Consider the following 20057-nt stretch of genomic DNA (forward strand, 5'->3'; position numbering starts at 1 on the left):
ACTTATAGAAATAGCACAAAATAAGGTGAAAATAATGAAAGAGTAAGCATAACACAAAACATTCATTTTCATGCTCAGTAAGAAATTTTTTTGGTAACACTTTCTTTAGTGATTTAGTCATCTTTGAGTTAAAAGGTAAACTTCACTATTAAAAGTTTTATTATTATTATTTTTAATAATTTATTTATTTTATTTATTTTTGGCTGCGTTGGGTCTTCGTTGGTGCATGCGGGCCTTCTCTAGTTGTGGAGAGCGTGGGCTACTCTTCGTTGCGGTGCGCGTGCTTATTGTGGTGACTTCTCTTGTTGCGGAGCACGGGCTCTAGGCTCACGGGCCTCAGCAGTTGTGGCATGCGGGCTCAGTAGTCGTGGCACATGGGCTTAGTTGCTCCGCAGCACGTGGGATCCTCCCGGGCCAGGGCTCGAACCCGTGTCTCCTTCATTGACAGGCAGACTCTTAACCGCTGCGCCACCAGGGAAGCCCCTAAAAGTTTTATTATTTTTATGAGTATTTCCTAGATATGTTTTTGCTATTTTAAAGGTTGAAACTGGTCTCTAAGCAATGGTGAGGAATATTTTCCACAATTAAATTTATCTGTGAATTGATACTGCACATAAAAACTCCCAACCCAAAGTAATATCATGGAAAATATTTTGGGATCCAAAGAATATTGTAAAATTCTATGTTAAATAATAATTATATTTAGAAAATTATCATTAGCTATAATGCTTTTTAAAGACATTTTACCAGGCTTCCTTAATGCTTTACAGATACTAATAAAATTTAGTGTGATTTTCACTAATCATTAGAGAAATGCAAATCAAAACTACAATGAGGTATCACCTCACACCAGTCAGAATGGCCATCATCAAAAAATCTACAAACAATAAATGCTGGAGAGGGTGTGTAGGAAAAGGAACCCTCTTGCACTGTTGGTGGGATTGCAAATTGATACAGCCACTATGGAGAACAGTATGGAGGTTCCTTAAAAAACTAAAACTAGAACTACCATACGACCCAGCAATCCCACTACTGGGCATATACCCTGAGAAAACCATAATTCAAAAAGAGTCATGGGGCTTCCCTGGTGGCGCAGTGGTTGAGAATCTGCCTGCCAATGCAGGGGACACGGGTTCGAGCCCTGGTCTGGGAAGATCCCACATGCCGCGGAGCAACTGGGCCCGTGAGCCACAATTACTGAGCCTGCGCGTCTGGAGCCTGTGCTCCGCAACAAGAGAGGCCGCGATAGTGAGAGGCCCGCGCACCGCGATGAAGAGTGGCCCCCGCTTGCCACAACTAGAGAAAGCCCTCGCACAGAAACGAAGACCCAACACAGCCATAAATAAATAAAAATTAAAAAAAAAAAAAAAGAGTCATGTACCACAATGTTCATTGCAGCTCTATTTACAATAGCCAGGACATGGAAGCAACCTAAGTGTCCATCAACAGATGAATGGATAAAGAAGATGTGGCACATACATACAATGGAACATTACTCAGCCATAAAAAGAAAGGAAATTGAGTTATTTGTAGTGAGGTGGATGGACCTAGAGTCTGTCATACAGAGTGAAGTAAGTCAGAAAGAGAAAAACAAATACCGTATGCTAACACATATATATGGCATCTAAAAAAAAAAAGAAAAGGTTCTGAAGAACCTAGGAGCAGGACAGGAATAGAGACGCAGACATAGAGAATGAACTTGAGGACATGGGGAGGGGGAAGGGTAAGCTGGGATGAAGTGAGAGAGTGGCAAGGACGTATATACACTACCAATTGCAAAATAGATAGCTAGTGGGAAGCAGCTGCATAGCACAGGGAGATCAGCTCAGTGCTTTGTGACCACCTAGTTGGGTGGGATAGAGAGGGTGGGAGGGAGGCTCAAGAGGGAGAGATTATGGGGATATATGTAGATGTATAGCTGATTCACTTTGTTATAAAGCAGAAACTAACACACCATTGTAAAGCAATTATACCCCAATAAAGATGTTAAAAAAAATTTAGTGTGATTTTATATAATCTCTTTGAAGAAGATGAGAGGCCATTTATACAACTAAGGTAGGGAGAATATAAACATCTATTAGATGAATATAAAAATACAGAGCAAATAAATAATGGAAGTTGTTTACAAGCCTGAGATATCTAGAGAGCTAACTTCTGATCCACTGCCTATATTTCACTGTTATGTAAAAATTGGAAGTTTGCTTTCTCAGGTCTACTAAGAAAAGAATCATTTGCAAAATATCATGGAATAAGGTAGAAAAGGAACCTAAGCTAAGAGCCTAAGTGTACTGGCAGAGTAGCCTGCTTGGCTGCATTGGGTAATTAGAAATTACAGATTCCCTGTAACACCTGCCTGGTGCAACGTGCTCCCGGGAACCAGCAGAGGTTCTCAGCCTTGGTTTAATGCTTAGAATCATCTGGGGAGCATTCAATAAATGCGGCTGCCCAGAACACACCTGAGAGTCCCTAAGGGTAGGCTCAGGTATCCATTTAAAAAAAAAAAAAAAAAAAAATCACCCTCTTACTCCACCACCTGATTTTAATGCTCAGTGATTAGGCGTCGGCTGATCGTTGGGAACCATTTATTTTCACTCTTTGTAACTGTTCATCTGGGCCTGGTATTCAAATGTGAGTCTCATGTTCAGATGCCCAGGTATAGAAAAGAGGTTAGAGCGGAAACAATAGCGGCACGCAATCCTCTGAAAAATGGAAAAGAAACACCCCTTAACAACGTTGAATAACTAAGTTAGATTCTAAAATGAAAGGAATTGCAAAGCACAGTCCCTTTTTCTTTTACTTCTTATAAAGGCTTGAATTCCTAAGACATGTTTTATTCTTGAAGAGGAGTGTGGAAGAGGCGAAGCAGGATCATGGGAGTGGGGGGCTGGTTTAAGGGGACAGAGAGACTGTCGCCGGCCTGTGTGCTTTCAGGTTGTGCCCCAGGGAGAGGGATCCTGCCCAATTTCAGGTAATCAGTGAACTATTTTTGAATGGAGAAATGACTCTGGACTGGAAATGTCTTGTGATTAGAGAAAAGAGCCTGTCTCTCTGAATTTTGGGGTGCCCTTTTATTTGCTGTTATTAATTTATTTCCTCTTTTAAAAATTGCAAACAAAGTCACATAGAAAGTGGCTGCTGAAGTCTGTCTCCTTTATATTGTACTTAACCACAAAGCAACCGTCTCTCCGGATTGACTAGAGGAAGTATGTGCGGAAACGTTTTGAAAACTAAGTGTAGTGCAAACATATTATTAGCATGAGTTGTCTACATGTCAGTCTCTCCTTGCTAGTTTTCGCTCATTCATCTCTTTATTCCCAACATCTAGCTCCTAATAGGCAGCTAGTAAATGTGCGTGACATTTAAAAAAGAAAAGGAAAAAACACTGATTTAGATACAGCAAACACTGAAGGCTTTCTTTCTGCAAATACATGCCCCTTCCCATGTATTAAAGATACTGTGTATCTTTAAAAATATTTTTCTGCAAAGGCAGAAACAGAGCTTATATTTTTGTTTTTGTACTTTAATGGAGCTATATTATTCTGTGGCTTTATTTTATGATATACCTGAATATTTTTAACATCGGTGTTTAAACATTGCCCTCAATTTCTAACCACTGAAGAATAGTCTGTAGTATCCACATAATGACATTTATATGGCCATCTCCCTATTGATGGGCATTTGTGTTTGTTTTGTTTGTTTCTTTGTTTTTGCATCCCATGTTTGAATAGTTCTAGATTCTAGTAGTTTGAATAGTTCTAGAATCTAATAAAATAGATTCCTAGAAATGGAATTTCCTGATTTTAAAAGCATATATAATTTTTTGGTATGACACCAAAGTGCCCTCAAAAAAAGCCTGTGTCAGTATCTACCACCCAAATAGTATGTGATAATACCCACTCCCACATCCTACCAGGCCTGGGTACCATTAAATTTCTTTCTTTCTTTTGTTAAACCACATTTAATGGAGAAAATGACATTTTATTGTTATCTTACATTTGTTACTGTATACTTTCTGAACACTGTACCTAAGTCTAAAATATATATTTTAATCTAAGTGGCAACTAATGTATATAATTTACAATATATCAAACTGCTGTTTCTATTTTTCTAAATTTCTGTTAAAGTATAATTTTGATGTTTAAGTATTTTTTCTATATATCATAATTTATATAACTGTAATCCTATTGTTGAACATTTAATGTGTTTCCAATGCCTCACGAATATAATGACATCAGTGAAAACCCTTGTACATGTGTTGTTTTCTCTTCTTTATGAATAATTTATTAAAGTAAATTCCAGATAGTGATATTACTGGGTCAAAGTTTTAACTCTTTTTATGATTCTTGATAAGAATTGTTAAATTGCTTTACAAAAGAGATAGGTCATGTTTTATGACCATCAAGAGCATATTCCTACTATAACAGATTCTTGATTATCTGAAATATGTTAGATTTATTATTCTAAATTTAAATAATTTATATAAATTTACTTTTATAAATTGTACTTAGTGGATTATATACACAGAGAATGCTGAGGTATATATTTATATTTTCCATGTTTAAAAATGCTTACTTTATAATGCTAACTGAAAGCAACAGGATGCAGAATGAGGTATAAATTAAATATATAAGATTATATATACCTCAACAATAGATCAATTTAATTTAATTGTTTAGACCTTTTTGTTTTTCTCCTAATTAATCACAGTGTGTATTACACCAGGGCTGAATATCCTCCACATATTCCTGGGGTCAAAAGATCTGTCTTTTTCTTTTAGGAAATTTACCAGTGGTGTGGATCCTCTTGCAACAAATATGAGCGTCTGAAAGCCAGCCAGGTTGCCATTGGCATTCGGGACAATGAAAGGAAAGGAAGATCTCAACTAATTGTGGTGGAAGAAGGGCATGAACCATCAGAGCTTATAACGGTATTGAGTTGTGTTGGTTTTTAAAAGCTTGCCACTCTAAGTTTTGTGTGTGTTAGTGTGTGTGTTAGATTTAACAACTTCTCTAATACTTAGGCTAAGGTTAGGTAAGAGGAGATATCAGTTTTCTAAGTCATGGTACTAGGAAAATAGAACATCACGACTGTTTTCTCCCACCATTGGGATGACTATCAAAGGAAGTCTTGTGCCTGTCTTCTGTGATATTCAAGGACAAATAGGTGGACAAGACCTTTGAGATCGACTATAGAAAATATTTTGGAAGAAACATAATAGTTTTTTCATCTGGGCTTCTCAAATTTTTTTTAACACAGTGATTTTCTTCAATTTTAAAATTAACAATTATTTCATTAAAAGAATGAAATAAAATCTTATACCAAGAGATTAAATACACCAATATTTTAAATATTTCAGTCATTTTAAGCTAAGAATTACAGTATAGGCAAGACACATAATTTTAGTATAGTTGTTAAATCAGTATGAATTGTCTGTATGGCTCTTTATACCTCTGTCATTTACTTAATCAACGTACAAGTCCTGGACATTTAGTTGTGACCAAGTGTATATATGGTATATATTCCCTTAAGTAAGATTATCAGTCAAAGGGTATAATCATATTCAGGTGTCTAGATACATGTTGGTAAATTGATTCCCATTTATTCATGCAACAAATATTTATTGAATTCCTACATGAGCCAGGCACTAAATGTTTGTACCAATTGCTGCTTCCTTGCCCAAGCACTGTGTTCCTTCATGACTTTACAGAGCACTGTCAGGATTTCCTGTTGTAGTACCTTTTTTTTTTTTTTAAAGTTTTTAAAATTAATTATTTATTTATTTTTGGCTGTGTTGGGTCTTAGTTTCTGTGCGAGGGCTTTCTCTTGTTGAGGCAAGTGGGGGCCACTCTTCATCGCGGTGCGCGGGCCTCTCACTATCGCGGCCTCTCCTGTTGCGGAGCACAGGCTCCAGACGCGCAGGCTCAGTAATTGTGGCTCACGGGCCTAGTTGCTCCGCGGCATGTGGGATCCTCCCAGACCAGGGCTCGAACCCGTGTCCCCTGCATTGGTAGGCAGATTCTCAACCACTGGGCCACCAGGGAAGCCCTGTAGTACCTTTTTGAATCTTCCCACATGTAATAGTAGCAGGAGGTATCTCTTTGAGTTTTCCCTTCTCTAATTTCCTGGGATATTATGCATTTTCCCCCAATGATTTTAGCCATTGGGCACTTAAATTTTTCTAAAGACAATCCTGTAAACATATGTTTTTAATATTTTTTATTTAGAGCAATTGAATGCATTAGAGTTACCTGATCCGATGCTAGCCTACATAATCCAGCAATCGAAAATTATATAATGAGATCATTTTATTGATTATAATGTCTTTAAACTTTATTACTTTAATAACCACCAAACACAGACTTTCACATTAATGATGTTTTAGAAATAATTTTAATTCAATGGGAAGATGATCACCGTACAATGCTAAGAGAAAAGGCAGGCTATAAAATTTTAGGTACAATATTATCTTAATATGTAAGTTTACATTATGTAGCTATATATTCATATATACATTTATATCTGGAAAGAAATACGCTGAAATATTACCAACACTACCAATATATGGCTTTGACTCTGGGGATATGGCTTCTTGTTATTTTCTTCTTCATTTGTCTTTGTGTTTTCAAAATTTATTGTAATGGATGTGTATTCCTTTTATAATTAGAAAAAAAAAGGCCATCTGGAAAAATAAAATAAGGGATGACTATTGAAACCTGAGTTTTCAATAGTCAGACTAACATTACTAACACATTAGACCTTGAAACTATTTAGAGCACATTCTTGATCTTTTAATATTTTTTAAAGACCTCTCTTCTGCAGATGTGATCACCATTTAAGTCATCTAAGTCTCATATTTGGGAGCAAAAATCTATAAATAAGATATATTTCTAATTGATTATAACCTCTTGTCTCAATAGCTATACTTTGATAGAAGTGGAGCCAAGGACACAGTTTGCCCTTGTAGGGAGCTAGAGGGAGTGTTGCATTAACTGTCAGGCTAGCTTCTCCATGGTCATCTTGGAAAGTCCCTTAAACTCTCATTGTCTCTGGTTCCTCATTTGTAAAGTGAGGGTTAGACAAAATGGCTTCTTGGTCCCTTTAGATTCCAATGATCTCAGGCAATGGCTGTGTTTAATTACCAGTCATTTGTAGTCTGTTCTAGGAAACGAAACCACTGAGGCCGAGGGCCTTAACTGTGCATATGTATTTTTGATGGCTTTGCTTATTGGATTTCATTCAGAGTTCTGAGAAAGAAAAGCTTAAATATAGTCGATGACTATATTATGCTGTTAAATTAAAATGAGAAAATGCAAACCTGAAGAAAAAAATTTGTAAAAATGTAACTTTGATTTTAAAATATCAGTGATAGGGATAAGGGACATACTGTTTAATATAAAATGCTATGTCTGTGTTTTAGGGGCTCTTTGTTTTTTGGTTTCTAAAAAATCCTAGAAAACACTGACTTTGTTTCCATTCAGTACATTCAATTTATACTGCATTATGATTGACAGCTGTCACTCACAATTGATCTGAACTGAATTTTGAGTGAAAGCCTTTTTTTTTTTTTGTTAAAAAGTGTTCAGTGGGAAGTTTTGTTTTCAGAAATGTTCTTTTGTGGCCTGATTACAAGGGTAGGTAGTTGTTTGATGAATTAACTATGGACTTATGATAAACAAGTTTGACTTCTAGGCTTTCTTAATGTTGTACTGTAACAATAGAATTCAAAGAGCTCATGAACTTGGTTGGGAAAAAAATTACAGCTTCATTTTCACCAGTTTCTTTGTGAAAATTTTCTCCAATTGTGAATGTAGTTGATAAACCACAGTAGCACGAGCAGAACTTGTGACTTTTCAGATCACACTATAGGTATTGCAGGTAACCTCAAAGTATCATTTATGCTCATCACTACTTGGTAATTATGGCAGTTATTAGACCTGCTTTTCAATAATATTATTTAATGAGCAAATGAAGAAGCTTATTTATTACTTTATGTTTGCTTTTTAAAATATATTTTGATTTTTTCATAGTTGTATTCTAATATAATTGATTTCCATTGTAATACTAAGTATTTTATTTTATACGTTTAAAAAATACATTTATCAGTAGGGGTTCATAGGCTTCAAAAATGGTCCAGAATGATCCATAGCACACAGACAAAAAGAGTTACCTCGTTTAAGATAATGGAACACTACTTCTTTTTCTGAGACTCTAATGGAACTGTTGACTTTGCTAGAGGATTCCAAAAATCTAAAAATCTTTCAAAATATCTTATAAAATTGACCTGTTAAATGACTCATTTTTAATGAGAATTTAAAACAATTGTTTATTTCCAAAAACTTTGAAAGTGTATATATAAAGTTTGGTAATGGCTTGAAATCAAGGACTTTTCAACCAGTTAAATGATGCAATTGTCATGACTCCATATTCAATGCTGAATTTTTGGAACATGTCTTCGTAACACATTCAAGTGATCAACACTGAAAATATTGAAAAAAATTTTTTCGGAGAGTCTTTTGAAAAATTGATCTTTATTTAGAGGTAGTTCAACTATCTTTTGATCACAATATTATTTTCACACAATTTTAATATGGCTTATCTCTAGGATGATCATAAATTTATCCTTCAAACAAAACACTCTGGAGAGTAATAGTGGGCACTAACCAGACAGGACACAACATGCATTAACAAGAACCGTCTGGGGAAACAGGATGTGTGGTCAGCCTCTTATTTGTATCTTCAGCACTTTTAAAAGCTTGTATGCCTAAGTATGAAAGTAATCCTATAAGCAGAACTAACTAAAGCATGTAATTAAAGTCATGTATACTCAGTGCTTGTTTTCTCCTAACTGTAAACATATTTACCATGAAAAGCTGCATGTAGATTATGCAAAGCTTTTTTCTTGGTCTTTTTTCTTTTCATATTTAAAATAAATAATCAATGAATGTGAAGGAAAATTAAATATCTCACTAGCCCGAAGGTCTCAAACTTTCTTTGTTGATTCTACTCATTCTCGAAACATTAGGAGGGAGGCTAAAAGTCCCTTGAGGAAAAATGGCTAAGGTGAATCACTTATCAGTATGTTTTATAGACTTTCATTTTTAAAAAGGTAGCATTGGGTAGATATCAAAAAGAGGATAAAGAAGGAGAAAGTTGTTTGAAACAACAACAAAACAACGAATTCTTCTAACCTGGAAAGAGTTTTTTTCGATGTAATTTAATTAACTTGTTAAGTCTATAATCATTGTAAATGGTAGTGAAGGAATCCTGGCAGTAAAAATACTACAGGGAGATTGTTAGCAGATGCTATGTTGTTGAACTGTTAGATTTCTTGCTTCTATAAAAACACTGAGGCTCCCTGGAAAGTCATATGCACAATCATTATTTTAGATTTTGGGTAAAAGAAGAAAATTGGAAAGAAAAATTAGAATGTCATATGATGTCTCAGTTAATAAGTGTTTTCTTCTTTTTGTAGAAGCATGTACAAAGTTTATTATTAGAGACATAGCACAACAACAAGTGGGAGAGCACGCAGAGGAACAGTTTGCTTAGTTAAGACAGAAGCAAGGCAGAGATGCACACCCGGAGAGCTAGGGTGTAGGCATCCTCCCTAATGAGGAGGAGCCAATAAGTGTTTATTGATCACTGGGTTGGTTCCCAGTAAAGTTCAGACTGTATTTTTTTGTCTGATTCAGAAGATAAGCATGCGCCCGATCTAAAACATAGTCCTAGAGTGGTAACAGGTTGTGAGGGTCCTCAAATGCCAGAGAAAACATGGTCAGAATGATACCACCAGTGGTTGAAAGACTTCTCATGATAAAACTTATGTATTTTATTTTATTATTTTTTTAAATTTATTTTATTGAAGTATAGTTGATTTACAATGTTGTGTTCATTTCTGCTGTACAGCAAAGTGATTCAGTTATACACATACATATATACATACACACATTCTTTTTCATATTCTCTTCCATTATGGTTTATCACAGGATATGGAACATAGTTCCCTGTGCTGTACAGTAGGACCTTATAGTTTATCCATTCTGTACATAATAGTTTGCATCTGCTAATCCCAAACTCCCAATTCATCTGTCCCAAATTTATGTATTTTAGACTATATGAAAATAGCATATAAAATAGATTAATCTCCAGAGGATCTTCCAGTATAGGAATTATGTTCATCTTGTTACTATAAGTCATAATTGACTACTTGAAAATAAGAAAATTTATTCAATCGTTCTTTTGAGAAGTTGATCAGATATTTATGATGTGCTCATCTGGTTATCTTGTAAATAAAATCTAGAGTTGAATTGTGCAGATATTTCTTAAATTATCCTTTAGATGTCTATTTAGGCAAAGAGTAAAATTTTAGTTATACTTCCCCAAAGTACTTTGCCCAATGAAATTTATATCTTAACAGTGCTACTCTAAATTCCTTGAGGACAAGACATTGCCTTTATATCTGTGGAAGCTCACAGATCTAACTCATTGCTCATTAATATTTAGAAAATTAATACAATTAACTGTGAACTTTGTGGTTCTAGAAAACCAATTACATTTGTCTTCCTGTTTTCTAGAGGATAGTATTGCTTTAAAAAATTTTCTGTGTTTTAGATGATAGTGTTGGTGAAGATATGAACAAAGCCATATGGTGGATTAAGTTTTAAAACCAACTGCGTTTATATAGGAGCAGTTAATGTTTAGATAAGGATAATCCATAGAGTCTGCTAGTCTTCTTTCTACAGATTGATAGTTAAAACTCATCTCCTGGAAAGTGATAACTGAGTCTTGAGCTTATCTACCTTCCCACGTATTAGGTAGATTGCATACACTCCAGGTGAGAGTACCTAGCACAGTAAGAAATAAGACAGCAGGTGTCTAAAACTGTTCATTCTGTGAATAAAAAAGCATGTCCCCAGGAGCTGCAGTTGGATTCTGCCATCTGTAAAATCTTCCTTCCCAGGTCAGGTCACCTCCCCATTTAGTGTTCAGCAAACTTGGACACTATGTCTGTTTTCGTCCACTTAGTGTCCACTTTGTCCACTCCTCTTGCTGTTTAGTACACATCACTGCTGTCCACTGGCCTCGACCGCTGTGCGTGGCCGCTGCCTAGAGTCTCGGTGCTGCCTCTCCTCACCACTGGGTTAAAAGTGAATGTGCTCCGTGCACTCCAAGGAACTACACAGATGTAGAGCTTTGTTTTTGAAATCACCCAATATATTTGTCTTATCCTTAACATCAATGCTTAACATCAAAGGCGGTGGTGCTAACGCTTCCCAAGGTTGTACAATTTAAATTTACAGAAAGTCAAAGCAGGAGTGATTTTGAACATTTAATCATTGAAGCACTGGAAGAGTAATACAGTTTCAGCAGGTAAAGCAAAAGATGAAGAAAAAGCAAGCTGGAATTTGGGAATTTAGAGTTTTGTCAACATTCCATGAAGCTTCTCTGTGGAAACGTTTGCTTTCATAGCATAACCTTGAGTTTACTGGATTTACATGGCATTATATTTTAATCTTTGAACTAAAATAACATTGTGTATTTGAATCATGCTTAATCATTTTGAAAATGATGCCATAGAGAATGGGAGAAACTTTATTTTCTGGGGATGATTTTTGATTAGATAAATCAATCCCCATTTATCTTTGTAAAATAGTATCAAATGAACCAAAGAAGTACCAATAATAGAAGTGGGGGAGCTGTTTTGAAAACCCCCTTCATGATCATTTTGGAACAGTGAGTATAGAGTATTTTTAAAGGGTCTAAAGATTTATAGGAAAATAGTATAAATAAGAATCAAAATCACAGCTTTTTAGCATCAGGGAATAAACATGGGTGTTTTGAGCCCCTTAAATGTGAAACATAGTTATTTTGTGGGTTTGTAACGCACACACACCACTCATTAAATTATTTTCTGTTGTCCTCTTACTTCACTGTTAGTCACAACTCTGTACTTTGTGAGGACGGAAATTTGAGTTGCCTGAGATACTAATTTGGTCAATAGGCACAGTAAACACTTTAACACTAAGAGACAACAGAAAACGTTTTGTGAGAGAGGTACACTTCTCTTTGTGTGCTATCCAAGTAGTTTTAGCTTCCTTGTTTATCCCTCCTTTATTTTCCAACCTCCTTTTGTAAGTTTTTGGGAAATTGAACAATGTCTGAGACGTATTTGGGGATTTCCTATTTATATCGCATGGTGTCTGGCGCATCAGAGACGTTCACCAGAATTTGTTGTCTGATTGAAATAACATTATTATGAGAGCCAAGTGGAGAGAGAAGGTCCATTTATGGGTTTACCATTCAAAGAATTTTAAGGTAAAGGGATCCAAAATATTTGCCACTGTCTCTAGATTAGTCCTCATATTACGTATAGAGAGGAAGTATCAGAGGTACCAGAAAATAGAAATCTTTCCTTTTCTTATATCTGTTGCATTGTAATTAAATCATTTCCCCCGTTTTGCTTTACAGCAATGATACTTAGTACACACCCCAAATCCAAAGATTATGGTGGTGAGTAGTGCATGCTGCAAAGTTAAGATGCTTCCAAGAGCACAATAGTTGCTGTAGCTATTTGTATCTACCATTTATTGAGAGCTTACTTTATGTGCCAGGCACTGTTCAGGGCACCATTCATTTATTGTCATTTATTTGAATGAATCTTTTATTTGGATGTCTAGTATTTAATTCAGATATCCATTTTGTTCCTCACCAATTCATCCAGTGGGGGACGTTGAAATATTCTGAGCAAAGATAAGAAATAGAGTAAAAGTATAGTTAACCATATACAACAATAAGATAATAATTTTTCAAATAATCTTCCACTTTGTCACACCCAAGTTCAACATTGAAGACTTGTGACCTTACTGATAAGATGTCACTTTTATATAATCAGTCCAAACTAATACTACTTGGCAAGCATTTCTGAATGAGGTCATTTCTCCTTTAGTTTGCAGCTGAAGTAAGGGAACAGTGATAGAACATATCAACAGGATAATGCAATTCAAAGACAGATGGGTTGTATGGAAGGGTGGATCTTTTCTATATTTGAAATGATAAACTAACACAAATATTAAACTAGAATGGCAGGTTTCTAGTCTCGCTATTATTTATATTGCTCCTCATGTTTGTTATAATATTAGTGATTTTATATATATATAGTAAAAAAAAACTTACAGTAAGACTATGTTTTCTTTCAGCAATTTTAGGTCAATTTCTTCTTATTCCTATGCTAAGAATTAGCCAAACTCAAATATCAAAGGGTCAGATCTCTAAGATTCAGTGATTCACAACTCCTTGACATTCATTTTATAAATTAAATAGTTAAAATATATAATAATAGTTAACTGTAATATTAATTGTATATGTTTCCTGTTAACATCTTGTGCTAAGAATTAACCAAGCCCAGATATTAGAAGGTTGACTTTTCAAGAGTCAATGATTCACAACTCCTTAGTATTTATTTTGTAATTATTGTTTAATATCATGAGGAAAAGTGTTCACGTATTGGAAAGAACTCCCTAAGTTAGAGACCATTTAGATTGTGATTTTAAGTCATGTTTATCCAGAGCCAAGGATGGCACTGTGATGGAACTGGGTTATATTGACAGTACTTCTGCAAATGCAAAACTGTTGTTATTGCTATTAGAATTGCTGTTATGTTTGCAAGGGTATCCAGTGCATCACAATTTTACAATTACTTTGTTTTGGATGTGTGTGTGTATGTGTATGTATATATATTTATATATATGTATGTATATATATACATATATACATATATATATTTATATGTAAGAAGGATTTGTCAGGAAAGCATGGTTTGTTCTTGTCAATACAGTATCCTCTCAGTGGAAACTCTCAATAGGAAATCCTCAGTTCTGGATATTCCATAACATTTTACTAATCAGAAAAGAGGTACTAACATACTATTAAACAGAAAATCTGTTAGTATCTGTACACAAAAAAGCCATACAAATATACTGGGAAATGAAGTCCTATACCATGTGTAACTGTGAAATTAAATATCAATGCTCTATTTCAATGAAGGCTGGTAACTAAAAAAGCTAACCAAAACTAAAAATAAATTTTGATGAAATCTGATAGAGGACATGTGGACAAGACAAATATGTTGACTAAAAACTGTTCCAAAGCAAGTAGCAAATGCCCCACAATTGAATATCATTTGCTCTGCTATTCAGTGTCTTGGTGCTCCATTGCTAGGTGATGGCATAATTTCATCTTGTCATGCCTTACAAGGGTAAGGGCAAATGGCTCACTGGTCAGCTGAATTTTCTGTTCACTTTTTACTCTTTCTAGCTGCATTTTTCTTTACATGATGCAAGTGCTTCTTATCATTGACACAGAAGTTCCATAATCTAAGAAACAAATTTGTCATGGATTTTATTTGCTGCAGAGGAGGTCCACCAGGAGCACCACCAGGACAAACATTCAGTGTTTACCATACGACTGGCATTCTTCTGTGGGCTGTACATGGATGAGCTAATTTAATTCTTACAACAGCCCTGTGAAGTGGATACAGTTATTATCCCCTGTCTTGGTCTGTGTTTCTCCAAAAGCCAACTTGGACACAAGGACTTGGGAGCAGATTGTTATTTGGAAGATGATACTGGAAGCGCGGAGTAGGAGTAAAATGAGGCAATAGTTTGTTAATAAGTTATTTACTGCTGCAGACAACTGGGACTTAGTCCCTGAGGGGTCGTCTGAGAAACTGTATGGAGAACACTTCAGAACTGGCCCCCTGAAGGCTGAGGTGGCTGCAGGATTTAGCTGGTAACTCCCATCCCTCATTTGTTGAGGGTCACTCCTTGGGTTTTAACTCCCCAGAACCTCTAGCCTGCCTTGTATGTAGATACAGTACAGCCTGGTGGCCAGATAATGCCATCAGACAGACAGCAGAAGGCTTTGGCCTTTAAGAAATTATCTGGCGATGACCTCTGAGGTAGACCAAGGTGAGATGGGCAGGGCCCCAGTAGCATCTCTACATCCTCACTTTATGAAGAAAGTAAGTCGTAGAGAGACTATGTAACTTGCCCATGTAGGAATGGGAATGGGAGACCTGTGGTTCACAGATCATGGCAGATCTTCATTCCAGAGCATGCAAATCTTAAATATGCAGAGAGATGGGAATCTCATCTGCTGTGAAGTTATTTTATAACTTCCAAAACTTTGCTACACACTTTTGACAATCATACCTATTTTATTACATATCATAAGTAATAGCTTTTGTAGCACAATTTTTGCGCTCAGTGGGCTGGCTTGACCCTTCATATCTCTTAGTGTCAGCATTCAACCTTTCATCCATACTATGGAGGCATTAGGTGCAGGGTAATTGGGGTAGACATCTTCTTTGAAAGAAAATACATTCTTTTAATGTGACTATAAAAGGTATGCAAATATTTTTCAAGAACCTCAGAGTACATGAAAGCCATTTTGAGTTTGCTCAATTAAATTTTGGTGCTTGGAAGTTTTCTTAATTATGTAGATAAAGAGGAAACTCACAACTCTCTTGCCATAAAACTCCACCTAATCTCATTAAATGTTATACGTGAATCAGGTTTATTTACCTCACTTAATCATCATAATCATTGTGAGTGGTATTACTTATCATACTATTTAAAATATGAGAGTAAGGTCACAGAGTCACTTAGTTGTGGGTCCATCCAGCTCAGGTTGTCTGATTTTAGCAAATGAAGGGATTGTCAAAAAGACAAAGGTGGGGTTGCCTATTGTGAAGCATAGAGATTAGGAACCCCTAAGGCCAATGATGAAAGTGTCCATTCAAGCATTGATCGGGTAGAAATGTCCAAATGGCTTTGAGATCTTACAATAAAAGGGTTTAATAATCCCCAGAAGGAGCAGAGAGCCTAAAATCTTGACCTAAGAGTTGACCCAGGACAGTCTCCAGACTACCAGGCCTGCTAATTTGTCCAGGAGAGAAATTCTTTATGTGAAGGTACGTGAAAATCAGAAAGACTTGGCAGACCTGTCCTGTCCTGATAGTTAAGATGAGTGAGCCAGGCTAACAGAGCTGAAGCCACTAAAGGTTTAAATCATATCACCAAACCAGGCCCCAGGGGCTCTTCAAATACACAGTGCCAGGGCTTCATTCAGAATCTCTTCGGATGGGATTCAAACTTGAGTGTTCTTTATCATAACTCCTAGGTGGCTCTAATATGCAACCAGTGAAAAACAGCTGCTGTAGTTTAAAAAGTTGACATTCTGGCTTACATATTTTAATAACTTGTGAGTTGGATTTCCATGTTAAAGAAACTTGTAAGTTAGCTTTCTGTAATAGTAACCTGTGGATTAGCTTTCCATATTATAATAATTTATGAGTAAACTTTCTCATGAGTTTGACCCTCTAAATCTAATCTCTAATACGTTGATGTTACAGTAATGTTGAGGTTCAGACCTGCATCATGATGAGTTTCCCAAGGCCACAGTATTCTCTGAGTCCTCCTGAGCTACACTGTCAAATACAGCCTCTGTGAGACGTGTGGCTAATTAGGGTTTGATTTAAATTTGCTAAAATTAAATAAAATTTAAAATTTAGTTATTTGGTCGCATAAGTCACATTTCAGGTGCTCAGTAGCTACAGGTAGCTAATTACTACTGTATTGGACACACGGATATGGAATATTGCAGTCACAGAAAACTCTACTGGACAGCCCTGAGCTAGATAATGAAGCGAACCCTCTTTTGCAGACGCTTGGTTCACTTTGTCCTTTTATCCAAATATGTATTTCACATGCTTTCTCTCAGTCTAAAATACCTTACCCACTATTTGATATGTTAAATTACCCTTTATTTGCCATATCAATAAAGAGATAAAGGTATTTTAAAGGCGGGGAAGCACACCACTGAGAGAAAGCAGGAGAGCAAATGTTGGAACCATACCCAGATTAGGTGGAGCTGGCTAAAGGAGTTCGTGACTCTTCTCAGAATTGCCTATCATTTTATATGTGTTTCTTCCCTATTATCAAATAGTAGTCTTACCAAAGGCATAAAATGCGTTGAAGTAAGTAAATACACCATAACTATGAAGCTGTACTTCACTTTAACAATTTCTTTCCATATGCTTGAAATGTACTGATTTTTTTACCAGTTAGGGAAAGGAAATAAGACACAAAAACTACTGAGTAATTAAAATTTTATCTCTTAGAACCTGGAAGCTTACTCTTTTTAGTGAAAAAAGAAGCAGAGCCGTTTACAGTAAAATAATTAAGGTAATAACAGTGCCATGTCTCATTATCTATATAAAGCACTGCAGTAGGAGTTGGAAGCCCTGGGGTTTACATCCTCGCTTCCGTGTGTATAAGATTTGGGCCTAAGGCAAACTCCTAACCTCTTTCAGCCTCATTTTCCTCATCTGTCAAGATGAACTCGGGTTGGGAAGTACATAAGACCCTCTATGTTAAATGTCTGTAGGACTTGACACCGGGGTAGGTCATTTTGATCCCAGGTGACCTGGAGTTTTGAGTTACGTACTGTTCTTCCTCCAGGCCACGTATTATCCCCTCTTTTCTTATTGTTCACTTTAATTACTTACTGTAGAGCGTCCAAGCATCTCGACTTTTCTGTCAGACATCAGAAGGAGGGAAAATGCATCTTGTGTGAGCAAGATTGCAAATGTTGGAATTTTGTATCCAAAATATGTGGAGCTGGCTAAAAGATTCAAAATAAAAACAATTGCAAATGTGAAAATTCAGTAAGGATTATGGAAATACGGCAAAGTTTTTCACTGCTTCATCCTTCTTTCTGAAAAAACAAATTTACACATAGGCCAACTTATGTTTTAAAACAAAGCCACAGTGGGTCGTATAGAAGAAACATACAAGACGCTGAGGACGGTCTTGGGACAGGTCATGAAAACCTAGAAATTCTGAAGCTAGAGGATTGTGAATCTAAAGTTGGATTGTGTATGTGCTTTAATGATTTAATATAAATATCTTCTGAGTTATTTTGAATTGAACTCCTGTTGAAGGCAAAGAGTAAACAGCAGGAAAGAAGGTCTATTTAGGCAGAAAACAAAATTGTATTTCCGCAAATTTCCAACCTCTTTAACGTACTTGGAATAGTGTCTTAAAGTTGTTATGCATTTCCATTATGTTACTGACAAAACAGAGAGGAAAAGATATAGATGCTCCCATTTTTGTATTCACATCCCATCTGTAACAAAATAGCCCGTGCGATATTTGGAGCCACGTAATTTCCTAGCTAAAAACTTAAGAACCCTGGGCCCCTGCTGGCTCCTTCTAGGCCTTTACATTAACAAATGCTTCTCTGATCAAAATGCCTTAGAGCAGTTAGGAATCCAGTAATATTTACTATCCTTTGATGAACCGAGTGGATAAGGCTGAGGCAGAAGCCTAAGGTAGACTGTAAGTTAAAATGAAGTGATATTAACTCTATTTGAAGTAATAAAATACTGCAGTTTACTCTACTGGGAGCAAAACAAATTCAAGAGGTCAGCGTTTTTCCTAATAAAATTTTTACAGTTTTATTTATTAAAGAAAAATACATGTTTCTCGTTGAAATTTTATAAAATATATCTGTAGTAGAGAAAAATATCACCCCAAGTCCCACCTTTGAAAAAAGAGTGACCAAATTTTTTCTAATCTTTGTTTTCACATATGCAGCTCTGTGCTTTTACAAGAAAGAGTTCATACCGTAGATAATGCTTTGAAATCTAGATTTTTATTTGAAATGTTATGAAGATTTTCCTGATAATCAACTAATTTTTGATATTATAATGACTGTATAGTTTTCCATTGTTTGTATGTAGCCTAATTTATTTAATCACTTCCTTCCATGTTGGACATTTAGGTGGTTTGCATTTTTTAATATTATATAATGCTGTGGTGAATTCATTAAATTAATTTTTTGCATACATTTAAATTATTTCTTTAGAATAAACTACTAGAATAGAATAATTGGACTAAATGATAGGCATGCTTTTAAGGTTTCTGTTACCTACTGGTCATCACTTTTAAGAATTTTCCTTCTCACCAGGGTGCCTGGTGGAATACTGAATCTTTCCCAACACTAGATACGGTCAGTTTTCTCCTGACCTTTGACAGTTTTATGGGTAAAGAAGTATTGTTGCTCTGTTATTTTACATTTTTCGGTAGCTCTTTCATGTTTGTTGCACCCTGTTGTATCTTCTCTTTAAGGGCTGCCTGCTCCCACAGCACTCTGATATGATGAGAGAACTTCTCTCTTTTGACCTTTAATGCCCACAGCATAGGCAGAACCAAGAGGAAAGGGGAGTAGACAGAGAGGATCTGGAGAAAGATGAAAGCTACGTGGAGAGGAAGGCAGAGCACCGTAACCATAGTGTATGGGACGCGTGCCACCTGTGGTATTTGCTGGCATTGTTCTGATCCGAATGGGAGAAATAAACGTGGCCCCTGTACAGTCTCTGCTATGAAAAAACTTCTGCTTTATCTCCAGAGACAAGGCCTAAACAGTTAAGTGAAGATCTTTTGAAGTATCTACAAGAGGCAGCACAGCCTGTTAGTTGAGAACACACACTCTGGAGCCAGAGCTCAAATCCCGACTTTGTCACTTACTGGCTGCGTGACCTTGGTCAAGTTACTTAGTCTGTTTCTTAAGGCGTAAAATAGGATAATAACAGTGTCACCTCATAGGCTTGTTATGAAGATGAAATGACTTAATAAATGTAAAGTGCTTAGAATGGTGTCTGGTACATAGTAACGTGAGCATCGGTTACATTAAATTTTTAAAGTACTCAGTGTGGCACATAATGGACTTGAAAAGTGTTAGCTGAATACATGTAACAAAGTAAAAGGCAATAAATATATAAACAGATTCCAGTATCTGTGGTTTAGACAAGTGGGGTACTATGTGTTAAAGGATAGTTTTCAAAGAAGTAAAATCATGAATCTCAGACAAATATAAAATAACCATGTCAAAGATGTTATTTAAGTCATTCACTAATAAAACAACTAAGATATTATAATGAGTTCAAAGAGGATCCAAAGAACAGACAAAGGTATGGGCAATCAGTGTTGAAATGA

General features: G+C 35.9%; 1 protein-coding gene across 1 annotated transcript in view; it reads left to right on the top strand.

Moving 5' to 3' along the window:
- The window catches only part of SCIN (scinderin), an 82812-nt gene that overhangs the window by 22451 nt on the left and 40304 nt on the right, over positions 1 to 20057 (top strand). The window contains exon 4 of the mRNA XM_007164903.3: positions 4778 to 4927. Within this exon, the coding sequence (XP_007164965.2) occupies positions 4778 to 4927 (150 nt within the window). The remainder of the gene's footprint in view (positions 1 to 4777; positions 4928 to 20057) is intronic.

This window comes from Balaenoptera acutorostrata, chromosome 7, assembly GCF_949987535.1.
Source record: "Balaenoptera acutorostrata chromosome 7, mBalAcu1.1, whole genome shotgun sequence".
In the NCBI taxonomy this organism is placed as follows: Eukaryota; Metazoa; Chordata; class Mammalia; order Artiodactyla; family Balaenopteridae; genus Balaenoptera; species Balaenoptera acutorostrata.